We start from the raw sequence: 19,232 nt of genomic DNA, 5'->3' as shown, positions 1-19,232 counted from the left end.
CACATAGGTCATATCTGTTGCTTTTGAATCTGAGCTGAATGCTGAGGGTCAATTACAAACTCACTGAACAGAAATGTACCATGTTGCCCCCCTTCAAGTCGCTGACTAACTCAGAGTTATAGAGCTGAAAAGCAGGAAGTTGGATTCTGGCTGTTTTATTAGACATCTGTTCACTCCAGCCTTTATACATTACATTTTTGGCTAACTAACTATATTAGAAACATTTTTTATTTTGCACAGCCTATCTATTTACCCAGTTTTTATTTTCACACTGAACTGTTCCTTAAGACTTAAGTTCAACCTTTCAAAATACTGTACAAACTAGTCCAGGGGACTAGTGAACTCCCAGCAAACAAACTAGTAACTCATTTTCAGAGAAGCATAATTGACAGTTCCCTCCGCCCCCAACCATTCTACGTCCACTTCCGGGGGTTCAGCAGCTCAGCTTTGGATTAAGGGGTGCCATCCAATACCCATATTGGTGATAGTCAGCCAGCAACCTTATGGACCCTACAGGAAACTATATTATATATTTTCTTGTGTGCAGCTACCCCCTTCCCCACTGTGTTTCTGGGGGATGAACACAGACAGAATCCAGGCAGAGTTTACTATTAATAAAATGTATTTATAGATCGCCATCATATTGTGCAGCTCTGAGTTCCAATAAAGGTGTCATTTTTAAATGGGTTGTTCACCTATGAGTTTACTTTTACTATGATGTTAAGAGTGATATTTTGAGACAATTTGCAATTTGTTCTTATTTTTTATCATTTGTGTTTTTGAGTTATTTAGCTTTTTATTCAGCAGATCTCCGGTTTGCAATTTCAGCAAACTGGTTGCTAGGCTCCAAATTACCCTAGCAACCATGCACAGGGACGAATATCGCAATGCGGCGCCCCAAAGCCGCATGGTCCTAGCGCGGATGCACCTTACGCGCACGTCCCTTCATCCCGAAGACACATGGTCCTAGCGCCAGCTCCGAAGTGCATGCACCCACCCTGCGCGCGCAATCGCACAGAGGCACTGTGGAGCTTATGAATCAATCGTATGAACCAACCCACTGAAAATCGTACGATAGGCAATACATGCAGAGATATTACCGGCAGCCGACAGAAATTTTCTAACCTGTACAAACGGCCGATCTCCGCCGGACGAAAAATGTCCGAACTCTCCACACACAGTCCGAAAATCGTACGAATCCTCGATTCGTACGATCAGATCTTTGCGTCTCGCCACAAATCCGGGCCTGACCATGCATTGATTTGAATAAGAGACTGGAATATGAATAGGAGAGGCCTGAATAGAAGGATGAGTATTTAAAATCAAGAATACAATTGTAGCCTTACAGGGCAATTGTATTTTAGATGGGGTCAATAATCCCCAATTAGGGTTGCCACCTTTTCATAAAATTTCCATGGGCCGGTGGTGGGGGCGTGAACCAAAAGGGCGGACCATGACATAAAAGGGGTGGGTCATGACATCAAAGGGATGGGCCGTGATGTAAAAGGGGTGGAGCCACATCATGCAATGGCAAGAAGGTGGAGAAAAAGTAAGTTTTGAGTGGATTGGGGGCAGTCCAAGGGCAATGCCTGTAAATTTGTAATACTGGCCCTGGGCCTTGGCAGGTGTTTTACCAGTAAATACTGGCCGGGTGGCAACCCTACCCCCAATTGAAAGCTGGAAAGAGTCAGAAGAAGGAAGCAAATAATTTAAAAATTATATATAAAAAAAATAACTAATGAAGACCAATTGAAAAGTTGCCATTCTATAATAAATAGTATATTAAATGATAGTGTGATTTTATAGGACACTGTATTTCCCAGACCTACGAGTAACTGCCCCAACAGGCACGAAACGTCTCAGGTTCCTGTCTAACGCGTCCTAATAAATATCTTGTATTTAATTAATTCATTGGCCCTTTACTTTTTGGAGGCGCTCACAATTATTGGAATGTCGCCGTGTTTCCCAGGCCTACAGTCTTTATAAATACTAAATATTCCTACATTTGCACTATTCGCGTTTAGGGTTAAAACGATGACTGATCCCAATGTTATTAAGGGGGAAAAAAAAGATAAATACATAGGAAGGCAGGTATTTTTTTCCAGAAAAGTTGGCAACCCTTATTTACAATAATGACAAGCCCAGGCCTGTTCCTGAAGCTCATGTGAAGCAGCTGCCAGTGATTGAAGTTAATTAAAACAGGGGAGGTGGTACCACATTATTCCTCAAACTCAGTCATGACTGAGCGAGAGCAGAGATTCCCTCTAAAGGAGCCCATCTTGTGAATGAGGCAGAACAGCTACCGACCGTCGAGTATCAGCGCCTCAGGAAGGTTAGCAACGCTTGGGACCAGCTCATTGGATAAACTCACCAGCCGGCGGCTTCCTATTGGCTCGCCGAAGGGAAAGATGCTTCTTCTCATGTCTGATTGACAACTATAACCCTGGAGGTGTGGGCGTGTCCCGTCGCATCTCTCCGCTTCATCCTGCTATGGCCCCGCCCCCTTCATTTAAAGAAGGCTGCAGGGGGTGGGACGTGGCTGTCCGGCAGCGCGCGCGGGTGGCGGGAATGTGCTAGTGAGGGGGCGCGCGCTGCTGGGCACAACTACGGAGAGGATGCGGCGACCTAGAGGGAGAGGGTGAGGGGGTGGAGCCCAGTTACTATCCGCTTTACCCGTCTGGCTGGAAGGCTTTGGAACTGGAGCCGCTCAAGTCACCGGGAGGAAGAGGGGAGGGGTGGACGGGGGAAGGGGCGGGTCAGCAGGGGGATAGATGACAGGAGGCCGTAGAGGGAGGGTGATTTATCCCCCCCCTCAGAAACCGAGATTTTTCACCTCAGAAATGCTTTGCTATGGCAGCCTTGGGGTTACCTCATAAATCCGGGGTGGGGGGATGATACAAAATGGGCTGCACTGATTTCTGACCACTCCTGCCGCTCCATGGGGGGATTTTATACGTGACCTGTGATTTTCAGTCACCCGGGGACCCTACGGTCATGGTATTGCCTGTCACGGGACGTCGTTATTGGTCGCCGACTGACCAAACGGTCATTTCATGTACAAAGGACACCCCCAAGGATAGGCGACTGGCTTCTACATACACCGTAACGAGGGAAATCCGGTTATCCCCATGTGCCCCATCTGGTACTAAGGGATACCGAGAGGGGACTCGACATAAACTGAAGTTTCACCAGTCTGGGACTGCTGCTGCAGAGAGGATTTATTTCCCATTCATTGGAGCTGCTGTTGCACAAGGACAATGCCTTTCTTTTTATTAAGGGCACCCGTCGGCTGTAGGAAATTAAATTTAAATATCTAATTGTTTCTGAGCTGCAACTGATTCACCGTAAATTATACCTTGTCTCGGCTAAATCGATTATTAAGGGACATTTACCAGCAACTTCAGCGAATAAGATTTGTCATCTTTCCTGGATTGGTAATAAGGGACATTTTACCAGCAACTTCAGTGAAAAGATTTGTCGTCTTTTCTCGACTGTAATAAGGGAAGTTTACCAGCAACTTCAGTTAATAGATTTATCGTCTTTTCTCGAATGGTAATAAGGGAAGTTTACCAGCAACTTCAGTGAAAAGATTTGTTGTCTTTTCTCGACTGTAATAAGGGAAGTTTACCAGCAACTTCAGTTAATAGATTTATCGTCTTTTCTCGAATGGTAATAAGGGAAGCTTACCAGCAACTTCAGTGAAAAGATTTGTCGTCTTTTCTGGATTGGTAATAAGGGAAGTTTACCAGCAACTAAAGTGAAAAGATTTGTCGTCTTTTCTGGACTGGTAATAAGGGAAGTTTACCAGCAACTTCAGGGTGATTGATTTTTACCCATTTGTCAAATTGGCTTTTCTGAACTGGTAATGAGGAATATGTACCAGCTTTGGTTAACAGAGTTTGTTCAGCCGCTTGTTACAGTCACCGTTCATTCGTTCGGTTATTATTTGCACAATTCACAACTCAACGGATACACAGATTCAACTGGTCGAATGAATGGAATGTTCCTACCTCTTGTATGAACAAGTATAAAGCAGGTCATGCGACTTATTGAACTCTTACATTTGTACTTGAGGAATCCCAGCGGCCTCTTTAAAGAGAGAGATGTTTGGTAGTTGGTGGACTTCATATTTGGGATTTGTAGGAGTCACATTGTGTTTGAAAGTATTTATTTTCTAAGGCAAAGTATTACAAGGAAAGCACTGGGCAGTCAAAAAAAAGTACAATAGTCCTACTTTAAACAGCAACTTCAAAACAAGGAGATAGATAAGTTAATAACAGAGAACTGAATAAAAGAGCGAGAGAACAACTGCTGGCTGAAAAAACCTGACACAATAAACCTCTTTACAGAAGATCTCGTTGGTTGAAAAATATTCTGAATGAATTGTGAACGATCCTGGCATTTATTGGAGACATTTGTATGACAACAGGGATATACCTGAGATTCGGTAAGTTATGTGCCCTTGCGTTATGCTTTTAATAGATACTGTGTAACATACTGGGATTGATCTCAAGCTGCTTTACAAATCTCTTTAACTACCCTTTTTTATTTTTTTCTGGATTAAGTTTTCTAAAACCAGCGTGCCACCAGGGACTGTAATAATCCTTATAAATAGAGAAGGCAAAAGTCTCAAGGTAGGGAGTGGTATTATCTGTCTCTGACAGGCTATTTTCAGCTCTCTTACTGTATGGCAGTGTTAAAGAATTTCTTTCTACACCATGATGATAGGGTTAGCTATTACTCCAATGTCTACATAGATAATTCCATTTTCCCAGGGTTCCATAAGTAAGGGCACTTGAATGAATGGGTTCTCTGCTCTAACATAGATACTCAAGGAGCTGAAACATTGTAATTTTTTTTGGCTCAGATAGGGTTATTGGATTCCAATTACACATGGCGTTCTTGAGTGGACCAAGGCTTCTGGATTGGGCCAGCTCGCCACCTCACCTACAGTTCAATAAGTTTGTGTTGACAGGATATCGTCCTGTGGCGAGTGGAGGTGAATGCATGAGGAGCCTCTTCTATCTGCACAATGAACTTGGAAACATCTATACACATGGTAAGATTTGGGATATCAGTGGGTTGGTGGTATGATGAAAAATCTTGGGGAGTAACCTTATTTTAACCTTTCTTTATGTCTCATTTTTATAGTCTGGGTGCTTTGATTGTACTTAAACTGTCTTGATTTTGTGGCAGTTGATATAATGCTGCTTTTGTTAATTACTGCTTCTTTAGCTTGTTAAGGTGGCCGTACATTGAACAACCACGCCAAACAAATGGATGGGCCAAATGATCGGATGACTATGACATGAATACAGGCTTTGGTTCGAGGACAACATCAACAAGCTGATGTGGCCCCAATGGGATTTTTAAACCTGCCCAATCGCCATCTTCGTGTAGACCTGTTAGAGGGTCCCATAAACGGACCAAATAAGCTGTCAACTCAGCTCATTGGCAGCTTATATCGGTCTGTGTTTGGCAACTTTTAGATTATTGCACTCATTCCATTGGTGCCCTTCTATTCACATGATTGTGAACTGCCTCATAAGTGCTCATAATACTCATTTATTTTTTTTCAGGCCAAAAAACATTTGTCAGAGCAGTTTCTATCATGTCAATTATAGGCGGTGCAGTAAAGCGATGTATGCAGTTGATTATGCTCAGCCGAGTTTAGGTGCTTTCTCAGCCGGAAAGCATACGCCCTGTATGCCATGACTGTTACAGTCACTGCTAATAGTAAAGTGTTTCCTGGAATGTGTTGATTCACAGCTTTCATAAATCTAAATTCCTTAAAAATGCTCCACTATCGAGGTTAGAAGGTCAACAAGCTTATCAGACAATCACAGTTCTATGGTAACATTGCTGCTCTATTTTAAAGCTCCCTAAGTTTTTCTTTGTAGATGGCCATTTATCCATTGTTCCACATGTTAACTAGATAGGATATAATACAGTGCCAATGTCATGCATGTCTATGCTGCTCTTGGCATGGCTGGGGGCATATACATCTATTGTAGGGTCACATGCAAGTGCCACCCCTTCACTATGACATCTCTGGCTTAGATCATGTAGTGTTACTGAGAACCAGTTAATGGTATCACATGGGACCACATAACTAAAATGGTAGCACCACAACAGAAAGTTCCCCAAGACAAGTGCATTTTTCCCAAAAAGGAGAGCTACTTCAAGCAGAATTTGGTCAGGTAGTATTGGTACCCAAGGCAATACTAGTTGGCCTGGTGTTCTGCTTGTCTGCCCCTTTCCATTTGCTCATCCAACCATTTCCCCACTACATGTCAACTGCCTCCTTTTCTTGACAATCCCTCCACATTGCCCAATGTCATATGCCTCTTCTGTCAGCCTAGATATGAAAGCAAGGCATACAATGTGCATATAGCCTAATAACAACTAAAGCTCACCAGTAGAAACATTAGGTCCAGCTGCACATGACCCAGACTTACAGCTCGAATAGGTAACTTGTAGCAAAAGATTGCAGCAAGAACTCACAGATCCACAAACCGCCGTATGGATAAATTAAGTTCATCTGTGCATGAAACACGCAAGGCTGATAGTACACCTAGGGGCACATTTACTAAGGATCGAATTTCGAAGTGCTAAAACTTCAAAATTCGACCATCAAATTGAAAAAATTCTAAAAACTTGGCCAAATATTGGCTATAGGTTCTAGGAGGTCCCCATAGGCTAACATAGCAATTTGGCAGGTTTAAGGTGGCAAAGTGTCGAATTCGAAGTTTTTTAAAGAGACAGTACTTCGATTTTCGAATATTCAAAGTTTTTTCAATTCAAATCGAATTTTGGCCTATACGATGGTCGAAGTACCCAAAAATTACTTTGAAATTTGAAGTTTTTGAATTTGAAAATTCACTTCAAATTCACTTTGACCCTTAGTAAATGTGCCCCCTAATGTTTTTGTAATAAAGTTATATTTTTCATTTATCCATTGGCCTGTTTGTGGATGTATGAGTGCCTTCCGCAATCTTTTTGGTATGAGTTACCCCTAGTGCTGACCCTGACTTTAAGCTCTTAATAGGGTGATTTTTCTGCTACCACTTTTTATATCATGTAATTGTATTTATTTTCTTAAATTTCTGTTTGACTGAAGAATCTAACCTATATTTTTATTAGCCGACTGTTTGCAAAAAGAGCCTCTTGTGTTGCTTGTTATGTTGCCAAGGGATGCTGTAGAACAAAGAGCAAACTTTACAGTAAAAGAAACTCTAAATTACAAAGGCAGATATCGGCAGGGGAGTATGTTGGGTGCTTTTCCATGACTTTTTAAACGGTATAAAGGAAAAACATGCTGACTTCAGATAAAGCATATGTTTGCCCATTGCAATTGTGGCTAGCAAAGGTCAATAAGGACAAGTGGTGTTTTCAGCTTATATCATAGCTTTCTCAGTTTTGAATTCCACTACTACAATAGCATTCATTGGTTTCTTTAGCTGAGCATAAGCTTGGCTGAATGTTTGGTGGCATTAAGTCTGTGGTGCATTACTAATTCAAAAAGATTTATATCAAAAGATATCTGTCCCAAGGCTTTTTTCTTCAGTAAAATATAGATACATACTGACCCTCACATGGCCCACCTTACGCGTTTCGCACCTTCAGGCACTTCGTCATAGAGACACCTATGACTAAGCGCCTGAAGGTGCGAAACGCATAAGGTGGGCCATGTGAGGGTCATTATGTATCTATATTTTAATGTGAATTTCAATAAAATATTTTTTTACTGAAGAAAAAAGCCTTGGGACAGATATCTTTTGATATAAATCTTTTTGCATATGATTGCCTGTGAACTGGGGCGAGTCCCTTTGGTTCAATTAAGACAGTAATCAGATGTGGACTCCTGGTCAATGAATACTGCATTACTAATTCAGACTATATTGTGAAGATGTTTAGGTTGGGGTACTTTTTTTTTTTAAAATTAGAGATACACCAGATCTCTTGTTTATTAAACCAACATGTCAGTAAGGTTTGGTTGCAGTAAAAGTGGATTTTGTATGGCCAGCTGTTAGTTAGTAGTCTTTTGTGGCTAATGGCATTCACGGTTTTTTTTTTTTACCATATTTACAGGTTGAGTTCACCTCCCATTACAACATAAGCAGCTTCTAACTGATGCACTATAATTCACTGTGAATCTCTACTCCTGGGTGGCATTTAGTATTTGTGTGTGTTGCTCCTAGGGATGCACCAAATTCAGGATTCAGTTAGGTATTCGGCCTTTTTCAGCAGGATTCAGCCGAATCCTTGTGCCTGGCCAAACCAAATCCTTAAAATCGTGTGACTTTTCGTCACAAAACAAGGAAGTGGAAAAAAAAATGTTTTCCCTCCCCTCTCTGATTTGCAAATGCAAATTAGGATTTGTTTTTCGGTATTTGGGCCGAATCTTTCACAAAGGATTCGGGGGTGTCGCCGAATCCAAAATAGTGGAATTGGTTTATCCCTAGTTGCTCTTATTGAAAAAGGGCAATATTGTAAAAAGTGGACCTAGGAGATAAATGGGAGATTTGGGGTGCAGCTATGCCCATGATAACATATGAGATACAACACAATTTGATGTGACATAAACCTCTTCTTACTGCAATATGTGGCTCACAGTGTGTGACTTGATATATTTAGATCCTTCCTGTAACTGCAGGTTAGGGGTGCAGCATCCAAACTATGGAAGCGGTTTTTCCACATTATTAAAGGGAGCAGGGTTTTCAAGTGAAGGGCCGAACCATTTGTATAAAGTGGCAAGGGCTGGAATGATGGAAGCATTTGATTACAATTTATTTAACCAAAAGAATTGCTAGCTTCAGAAAATGTGTGGCTTTAAGTTGTATTTGAAAAACTTCTCCCCGGTTTTAACATGTGATTGAGAGAAGCTTATCTGATATTGCATAGGACTTAAAACACACTTAAACACACTTTTATGGAATTTTTGTGCCTATATCATCATAGAGTATACAACGCTTGTTTACACGTCGGTCCTTTATTTATTGTAATTATCACTCTCAGGAATCATGGACAAAGCATATGCATAAAAAACTTCCCCCCAGTCTGTTAATGATAAAATATCTTTTTTATTGTGGTTTTAAAGCTGTCAGATGTAAATAGCTGAGTGTGGAAATATGCTCTTCCAATGGTCCACAAATTACTCTTTATATTTAGAGCCATTTTTATAGCTGATGAATGCACGTGTGTCATTATAAAAAAAAAAAAATAGCTTAGCATGTATTGAAATAAGATGAGGACGAGCATCAAGGCTGTGCTTACATCAAAAGATTGCAACTGTGCAGCAATAAACAAATAAGGGCTCATTTTTTATTCATCAGCTTGACTTAAAAGCCTGGTAAATGACCAGTACATTTTTTCTTGTTCCTTGTCAGACATTGAGATTAAAACTTTGATCTCACAGCAATATATTCGTAATATGGACGAGTGGAAATGCACAAAACTGAGATTTTGGCAACCCATGGCAATATCTTGTCCAGGCCGCGGTATTTACAACGATATTAAGGCTTAATGGTTTTGTTCTATGTTGTAGACTAAGCAAAGTAGACCTGCATCCCTTCAATTATATCTCAAAATACCCCCATGACAAGATAAAGGATTGCAGCAATAGATGTATATGTTTTAGCTGGCAAGGATGATGCACATACATGTGCATCATCCTTGCCAGCTAAAGGGTTTTGTGTTATGTTGGGAAGTGGCATTAAGTTGAGTATATGTGGCAACAAGAGCTACTTATTTGGTGAGGTCACCAGTTTGGCCACACAGATCAAGCTAATTTGATTGCTTTGCCCTCAGGCCACATAAGTCAAACTGTGGCGTAAAATAAAGGTTAGTGAGCCTAAACTATAGATGTGAGCGCTGTGCATACCTTTTTTAAAATGATTTGCCCCCCAGGCCAATAATTAACCAATAGTGTCTGTCTATACAGATTGCCAGTCTGGGCCTGGCACCAACATTCTGATGCAGTCCTTGTCCAACTGAGCTGTGCTGTCTAATAGATATCTGCCTGACTTTCTGCCAGATATTGGTCACTAAAAAAAGGCCCTGTATATGTGTAAGTTGCTGACTCAGGAGGGGCTCAGTCCGTTTTTCATCCCATGTTTGGGCACTGGAATGAATAAATCAATTTTGTGTGATATTCAGTATGTGTGTGTTGAGTGAACCAATAAGCCTTTATCTTTATACCTGAGATATCAGTCAGTTTATTGAATTTTGTACATTTTGCTCGGGTTGGTAAGTGTGTTATGAAATAGAATGATACTTTTGTTTCTACCTTCAGATATGCTAGTTTTCGTTCTTTACATTAATGTTACTCCATCTGTCTACCCGACTGTGTGCCAATATTCACCATCACTTAATCATGGCAAGATTAAAATGTTTGTGTATGGCTAGTTTTAGGTCACTATTCCGTGCTGAGCTGAAACATTTGCGACCATGGGCTCACAATATAAATGCTTTCTTTGACTCAGATTTCCTGTAGTCCTCAAGCAGTTAAGGTGAAGAAGATATCATTTTAGGCTAGGTATTTTACTGCCCTTTTCAGTATGCACAACCATTTTCTCAGTCTGAGGGTTAAGATAAGAATTTAAGATAAAGTCTTTAAAAGCTTTGAGGTGAGTATGAGGAATGCTCCTGTAAGGAGCTCTGAACCATAATCTCTTTAGTAGTGACCTGGATTCCTTCAGTTAAGATCCTTGAGCTCTGCATTTCTCAAGGATAGGAAGCACTGTTCTGCATTGTTCTTATCGGTTTCAGGGTAGAGAATTTGGGATGAGACAAACGGTGCACTGTCATACTATTCAAGGAAGGATTCCACAAATTAAAATTCACAGCCCTTCAAAGTCTAGAAGCACTGCTTATTTCTCTTTATGAAAAGACAAAGGACATTTGTGTATTGGCAAGTGCTGAACAGTGGGGTAGCTGCTGTTCTCTTTAAGGTAACACAACCCCTTTGTTGATATGTTCAGCAATGCCACTGTGCTGCAGAGGGTATTGGGAAGGGCAGGCTCTGGCTATTCAGTACAATGCAGATTTAACTGTGATCAGTGATTCAGTGTTATGTATGTTATTATGTTCAAGGCTCTATTTATTTACTACCAGGCCCTGGTGTCGTGCAGACAAATTTCCTGACGTATGAGAAGATGAAATGATTTAATCAATACAATCTATAGCATGTATAACAAAAAAAAGCCTTTTAATTAATCCAACCTGAATATAAAAGCATTAGGACAAGCGTGTTCTAAGGGAAGGAGTTGTACCGCTGGCTTTTGTAATCTTCACTGCTTTTTGATAATGTTGCAAGATTTTTTTATTTTTTTTTAAGAGCGTGAATTTGGAACAGAAATCTTTCAGTCATGGTAACAATCTTCATGTGTATATGTAAATAATATAATGTGTGTGTGTGTGTGTGTAGCTTAAGTAAAATACGAGATTTCCGTTTGTCCTCTCAAACTACCCCCACCATTGAGCTAACAAGTTTGCTGTAAGCTTCTTGCATGCATAGAGGTCGTTGTCTGTGTCCTCCCCAGGTACCATCTTGCTAAGGTAAATCTTCTAATATTCTTAGGCAAATGACCTAAGCTGCCATCAATGTCACTGCTGCACTAAAATAAGTCCCCCCCCCCCAACGCCTCTCTTTTTTTATTCAAATCCTGCATACCGCATGAGACCAGTTCATGGCATTATCAAATACTAGGTTTGGGTTCAAGTCCCAAGTTTTTTAGTCAAACCTTCCATTTGAGCTGCCGTAGCTCATAGCATGGTATGCAGATATTGTCGCACATCTGTAGTCATCCAATTTAGGGCAAGCCCACTACTAAATGGGCAGCATCTAAGAGGGCTTTGAAAAGATGATTTAAGAAAAGTATAAGGAGGGGAGAGCTTACTCAGCATTTTTACACCTCTTTACCAAATTCGTCTGAGCAGTGCCATCTGTTATTCCTTATTGCTCTTGTCCTTTCTGTAAGGGAGAAACATATAAAACCCCTTTTTACTGGAGGATGAAAAAAAAAAAGCAGGCACTAAATATTTTCTTGCTATTTTTTCCCCTCACCTGACTTTGCCATGCTATAGCACCTCTGGATGATCCTTAATTACTAAGCTAATGTATGTTAATTAACTCTGAATCATCTTGCACCCACAAGTTTTTTCATGCCTGACTGGCCATTTAAGAATCTCAAAAATGCATACGTCTGTATATTAAATCTCACCATTTCAACCAGTGTGACCACATTCCCAGTCAGATTATTTATATACTGGCATTTTTTTCTAATTTAGATTGTCTGTATGAACTCCTTGAAATTGGCAGTTGTACCCTGTAGTACCACCTTCAAATGGGACATGATTTTCAAACCTACCTGATACATATGGGCCAGATATTGGTCAGGCAGTCAGTCGTCAGAACCCTTACACAGACCAATAAATTATTGAATTGGTCTGGAGGGCCTAAATTATTATATTTTTTATTCACTAAAGCTGCATTTAAAAAGAAGAAAGTCTAAATGCTAATGCATGAGACAGTTTCAATAAAGTAATGGGTCTCTTTTACAATATTATAACATTAAGGGTAATGTCAAACTGTGAGATTCGGGGAGATTTATTCGCCCGGCGACTAACCCCCTCTTCTTTGGGGCGACTAACCCCCCAAACTGCTTCCCCGTCTTCCACCTGCAGCATAGCACTCGCGGCGCTTCTTTTCTGTAGTCGCCCGAAGTTGCCTCGTGAGGCAAGTTTGGACGACTTCAGAAAACGAAGCACCACGCCGCAGGCATTTTTTCATTCTACCAGGCGGAAGCAGTTCGGGAGACTAGTCTCCCCAAAGAAGAGGCTATTAGTCGCCAGGCAACTAAATCTCCCCGAATCTCCAGGTGTGACCTTACCCTTAACTTTTAATTTGGGGACGGATTTAATTGTAATGAGAAAATAAATGTGCTAGTATGTGGGCCAATAAAATCTGCTCCCTATTGCCCAGAATGCCATATAGGGTATACACTCATGTGGAGACCTTGCCAAGCGTGTATGCCCAGCTTAATTTGGAATGCAGTATTAAAGTGTTGAACGAGATATTTTACATACGTATCTATTTGTATACACAGCTCTGCATACACATAATGTAGTTGTGTATGTTTTGCACGTCCTATGTTTTTTTTTCCATACTCCTGCATTGCTTGCTTTGTCCCATGATATTTTATACAGTATGATATGAAGTCACGGTGCAGCAGTGTCATATAACAACTGGCATTCCTGTGTTAGGGAAGAGTGATGAGATATTCAGGCATTCCATGTGAATTAATCAAGCTTTAAAATATGGATTCATACTTGTTTAGGAATGATTGTGCTTTAAACTATGGCTTGACACTTGATTATATAGATTGTAGCAGGAATTCCTGGCTGTATTACGGTATGCAGTACCTTAGCACTGTAAGTAACACCTTGGATTGGATTACAGGCTTGATAAAACATGTCCGCTTCCAGCACTATCATGTTTCCAGTAGAGAGACTGTTGGATTCCCTCCAAAGAGCAGCAACAGCATTACAAAAGCGATGTATGGGCATTTAATACTCAAGTCGTGCAATCAAAGGACTGTTGCGCCTATGTTCCACTTGCACTAGTGCCCACACATTCATGGCTTTATTGCTCTGAAATTGTTATATAGGTCCATCTAAAGCAGTGCTTCCCAAACTATGGGGCTTGGTGCATTGGAGCAGGTGAGGGTTAGCCTGAGAGACCATAAGGATTACATTTGTGAAGAATACCCATTTGTGCTTTTATTTACTCGAAAGAGTGCAATTTATGATGAACGCTTATTTGCTGTCATAGACACAAGTGTGTCATGAGCGGTGGTGGGTCCTAACCAAAAGTTGGACATCCAAAAGGGGTTTGAATGGATACAATTCCCACAATCTCTTTTGTAATTGAAATATCTATAGCCAAATAGGCCAAATATCAAATTGTGTACAACCTAGTAACTGAAGTCACGTTTCTGTGCATTTCTTGCAGGGATCCCACTCCTTGGTTTTCTTTTTTTGCTTCCTCTTCAAATACCCTGGCTTCAGCTGTCTGTGCCATGGCTGGGTTTGGTACATTACCTGGCATGCGTAACTCCACAACTGGGCAGTGTTGTGTATCATCTCTTCATGAACCATCATGGCGGGGCTCCAGTCTACCACAAGCTTCTAACACTTGACATGTGTGGAATCTGTCTTGTCAACACACTGGGTAAGTCCTTTTGTTCATATATAGATGCCAGCTTACATTTGAAACTATAAACGGCCCCGATATTGGAGCTCCCTATAGATCTGCTATGGTCCCTGTCCATGTTTCAAATGAGGGGTGGGAGTATGCTAAGGTCCCTGCTAGAGGGGGATAGCCAGTCGCAGCCCTGCAGTCACACAAGCAAAGCTAGGTTCAGTTCCCTATCAGGTTGACTTAGCTGCTGTTCCTATCCTACAGTGCTGCTGGCTCTCCTTCACAACCTGGGAAAGAAGGCAGCAGGAAGTGGAACAGATGGGTGGGACTAGTCGGGTTTTTGCAGACATTTTCAGTAAATCAACATGAAACACTACTTTTTTTCAGCACATTCCTACCTATATTAAAAAGTCAGATGAACTGGCTTTTAATATAATATACCTAATATGTCTCCTTTGAGCATGCTTTATTCTCAAAAAAAAACTTGTTTTTTTTTAAACCTGGAAGTTTTGACTGAAAAATACTCTCGACAACTAGGCTGTTTTGGGTAGAACTCAACTGGACTTTTGATAAATGACCCCCTAAGTGTGGTGACAAAGCGTCCTGTGTACTAACTGCTTGGTGACTTATAATATCCTTATATTTTACAACAGGGGGTATATTATTCACAATATAGTACATGCATCATTATATAAATACATATACAAACTATAAAACATCCAATCAAGGAAGCAATCAGCTGATGAAAAGCTATTGGCATCTTCTAATCTAGAAGTTGCCATTTCAACTCAATGGAGCCACTTAATCAATGTCACTGTCAGACAATTAGTTTCATTATGGATGTTCTATTAAAAACAATACCTACTGAACTCCTTTGCAAGTAGGCTGCAAAGTTTGATGGTGAGCCCACAACGCCATACTTCCATTTTCTCATTACCCCCCATTTCTGCACCCCTTTTCTGTCTCTCTTCATTCCCTCCCCCACCTCTTCTTCACCACGACAAGGTTGTCCTGCGCTTGCAACCTTAGTGCTAGTCGGAGGCTTTCTCTGGAAGCTTCCGATTTCTGCTGAGGCTGCAAACACAAGACAACTGCAGCTCGTTCCTGCATTACTACATGCACCAAGGGGAGACAAAAGCAAATGTACTGCAGCTGGAGTGCGCAGCAGAACCATATGGTATTATGCCGTTAGAAGAAAAATCCCTATCAAACAGAAAATAGAATTGCGTCCAGTATGTTTCTTTGTCATGTAACCTTTGGGTTTTGTAGTTTAATGAATGCTCCCCTCGTATTACACTTTTTTTGGTCCCACTGTTATCCACATGCTAAAATGATAGTTTGTTTTTCCTGTTTTTAGGTTTGTCATTTCATGAAAAAAAAAAACATTTTGAACAAGGGTACATATATAGCGTTACTTGGCCCCTTAAATTTGGCTAATAACAATTGATCTGTCTAAATATTACACCTTTATTGTAATCACAGCTCTGCCCTTACACAGGAAAATATATACGGCAGTTCGATGGCAGGTCTATGAGGCTGCCCACCAGCAGTACAGGGTTTCTTTGTTACCCCAATGTTTTCTTTTTCTGCAGGTGCCCTTCCAATCATTTACTGTACCCTGCTGTGCTACCCATCCACCAGGACTTTGGCCCTCCTGGCATACTCGGCTTTATCAAGCTACGTGATCTTCTGTGCAGTTAGCGCTCACAGCAATGTCAGTCGGCTCTGCTCGTTTGCCTGGCAGGCCGCATTCCGCTTCTTCATTTTTTACCTGCGCTGGGCAGACCTAGGTTTTGGACACCCATCCTCACTGCGCTGCTACCTCTTGATGGATGGCCTAGCCTTGTTTGGTGGCATAATTAACATTTCTCGCCTACCCGAGCGCCTTCACCCAGGAAAATTTGACTACTGGTTCAACAGCCATCAGATCATGCATGTCTTGGTGGTGATCAGCATCATGTATTTGCACTGGGGCGTAACTTCTGATCTCACTTGGATCAGCAACCACTCCTGCCCCTTGGACTGAGGCTCTTCATCGTTCAGCTCATCCTTCTTCATTTTTGATTAGATCTGTGGCAGCTTAGCTTTTAGGAAAAGCAGCAGTGTTTGAGCGGAGGTAGTGGTGCTCTATACCATAATGTAGCATGCTGCTGCTAGGGCGATTGAGCGCCCAAGGTAAGCCCCGCTCCAGAAGGAAACATTTTACAAAGTACTGTAGAAAACTTGAAGTTTACCATGTTCTAGATTATATAAACAAAAAAAAAACAAAAAACATTTGCATTAATCATCTGCAGTAAAATGCTGCCGATGACAAAGTTAGGACTAAACTGGCTCTAATTTAACAAGACTGCTCTTGAACCACAGATTTTTTTTCCAGACTCCGACAAGAATTGTTTTGCCAGGGAATTGGCCGTAAAGTGTATATGGGTATTTCAGTGTTTACATGACGACAGCCTCAATCAGTCAGGGCTACGCTAATATGGATGTGGTACCTGTCTGTGATGGACATAGGCATTTGATTGTTTTACCTCAAAACATATATATATATATTTTGATATTTATATGAGAAAGTCCAGACGGATAGGAAAGGAGATCTAGAACTATATGAAACCACTTAATTTATATTGGACAGCTGTTGCATAGTATTACATGGTTTGTGTCAGAGATACTGTAAATGCCACTAAATGAATTAACAGCATGGGTGCTTAGTTGACTATTTAAGCAGGAGCCAGGATTCTCCATATGACTATTGCCTGTTCTTACATCTGATAAAAACATGATTCTATTCACTGGAGGGTGCCGAACATAATGGAATCCCCAGCAAATCGGGGTTTACTTGTCCTTTAAAGGGGGAATGTACCTTTCATAGCAGCACGATGCTCAGATTTACCTCTTTATTATCTTTCATAGTAATCTCACTGACCCAGCAGGTTCATGAGTGTGATGCACATCAGGGAGTTTATTAAATATCTTAACAATTGATTGGGGCAAGTAACATTGGCACCTCCAGCAAACTGGGGTTGACTTGTCCTTTAATTTGAATGGGGGGGGGCCTCTTACTTGCATAGCAGTGTTGCTTTAACCAGATGTTGCTGTGGCATACATGGCAAATTCTAGAGTTTGTCCCGGCGGGCGAGATAATACTTTGCAAATTCTTTTGCATCTGTAATGAAGTTGCCTCCTTGAAAAAGCTAGAGGGTGCAATAAAATCAATATTAAGGAATGAATACAACCTCTTTAACAAGGGGAAAAAATTAAGAAGCTGTTACACACTTGGCTCATCTTGTCTCTTCCTCAAAAAAGAGCCACAGAGTGTTAAGGTCCTTAACAGTATTTCGTTATGGGTGCTTTTACATATGCCCCCTTGAACAGTTGGAAATGAACCTCTAACTTTTTGCCCAGGTTGTAGTTCTTATGGATCTCCACCAAAATAAAGACCAACCAAAGCACAAATCAAAGGGAAATATGTTCTATTTACAACCACTTGCTGCTGCTGTTGCGAAGCAGCAGTGATACTCAAATCGATCCTCGGGCCTCATCGGCAAATGCCTGTTTTCCCATTACCCAGGTGTATGTATGTATAACTTTATTTGTAAGGTGGAACACTCAGTATGGTAGTCCTGCACTCCTGGAAGAAGAAACAGAGCATTTTCAGTTGGTAATGGCTGCTGGGGACAACAGTAAGGCAGCTGCAACTCAAGCATACATTTTGTTTTTTGTTCATAGGCTCCAGAACTGGAGCAGAGTATATGCTTAATGCACAGGGACGTCTTTTTCTCAGTCAAGTATGTGCTCATAATCCAGCTTAGTTGTAGAAACACCATTTTATGTGTGGTAAGTTTTTCATACATATAATACAAATTTGCAACCAAGGTGCTTCAAAATGACACGAGGCAAGATTATGGGGTTCTAGGCATTTCAGGGTGCGCCGTGAGGTAACTTGACACTCAGTATCCCATCTGCTTTATTTACCACCACCCCATCTACGTGCTATGCAATCTTGTACAGCTATATCACAGTTAACCTTCTCCAAGCTGTCATTATCGAGAGGGATCTCCTAGTACCGTGACCTTGCCTCAAATCCATCCTCCAATATTAATATATCACAGGGCTTCAAATCCCCCTTAAAGTACAGTGAAAATCGAAAGAATAACCAGAATTGCTGGGAGGGAATACCCAAATGTGCTAGGGTTACATGGTATATTCAACAATACTGTTTAAGGCCTTGGAATTTTTATTTTAATATCATTTTGCAAGAACCAGGATGTCAGACTCCTACCTACATAGTAGGGCTGGGTACATCTCACAGGGCTTTGCACGAGGCCAGTAGTAACCATGCAATAATAAACTTCAGATTTCTTATTAGTGCGGTCTGTGTGGTTTTTATATCCCGCTCTTAACTTCACCAACAGCATAAAGTCACACGTTTAAATACAGAGCTTTAAACGTAGCCCTGAGAATCTTACAATAACTAAATATCTATACACAAAGATTACCCTGAGAGAATGACACGGAAACTAGCCATACAGGACCACGTTATCATTAGCATCACCTACCACCCCTGTATATATCTGCTACATTTTCCAATTGGACCTTCGGGAATAGAGGGCTGCTATACAGAATATTTTCTTTGGGTAAAAACATAAACAAAAAAACATCACACCTCTATTGCGGATTCACACCAAAAAACTTAAAGGATAACTAAAGCCAAACCTCCCAGCTATGATCTATGCAGTGATGTTGGATGTAGCTCTTAAAGGATAAGTAAACCTTAAAAAATTTGTGAATGTAAAATTGATGCGGGTGCTATTCTAAGCACTTTTGCAATGTACAATTAATTATTTATTCTTTTTTAATTCCATGATATTAAAGGATACATGTACTGTTAATATGAATACATTTTGTTACAACAGCGCCACCTGCTGGTCATTTTCCCAGTCTGACCACCAAGTAGTCAAGGAAGTTGTCAGGAGAAAGGAAGAGGCTCTGATGTTCTTCTGCTTAGGAAAAAGAAATCTTTTTCAAATCT

General features: G+C 40.9%; 1 protein-coding gene across 5 annotated transcripts; it reads left to right on the top strand.

The window, feature by feature from the left end:
* Positions 1–1,528: 1,528 nt before the first annotated feature.
* Positions 1,529–18,568, top strand: paqr4.L (progestin and adipoQ receptor family member IV L homeolog). 5 transcript variants are annotated; one of them, XM_018234520.2, is made up of 4 exons: positions 1,529–1,549; positions 4,868–5,059; positions 14,015–14,233; positions 15,796–18,568. In XM_018234520.2, exons 2-4 carry the CDS (start codon positions 4,894–4,896, stop codon positions 16,227–16,229), a joined length of 819 nt encoding a protein of 272 aa, XP_018090009.2. In that variant the 5' UTR covers positions 1,529–1,549; positions 4,868–4,893; the 3' UTR covers positions 16,230–18,568.
* The last annotated feature ends 664 nt before the right edge of the window (positions 18,569–19,232 follow it).

The sequence above is a fragment of the Xenopus laevis genome, chromosome 9_10L (assembly GCF_017654675.1).
Source record: "Xenopus laevis strain J_2021 chromosome 9_10L, Xenopus_laevis_v10.1, whole genome shotgun sequence".
In the NCBI taxonomy this organism is placed as follows: Eukaryota; Metazoa; Chordata; class Amphibia; order Anura; family Pipidae; genus Xenopus; species Xenopus laevis.
The sequence above is the reverse complement of the archived record's forward strand: the minus strand, read 5'-3'. Positions and strand labels throughout refer to the sequence as shown.

What these genes read in the sequence shown, in the direction of transcription:
- paqr4.L (XM_018234521.2), top strand. Translation starts at nt 4,420, where the DNA reads ATGACAACAGGGATATACCTGAGATTCG. An exon ending in AGGGATATACCTGAGATTCG is followed by an intron (nt 4,448 to 4,867) that starts GTAAGTTATGTG and finishes TTTTTGGCTCAG; the next exon opens with ATAGGGTTATTGGATTCCAA. An exon ending in TGGAAACATCTATACACATG is followed by an intron (nt 5,060 to 14,014) that starts GTAAGATTTGGG and finishes CATTTCTTGCAG; the next exon opens with GGATCCCACTCCTTGGTTTT.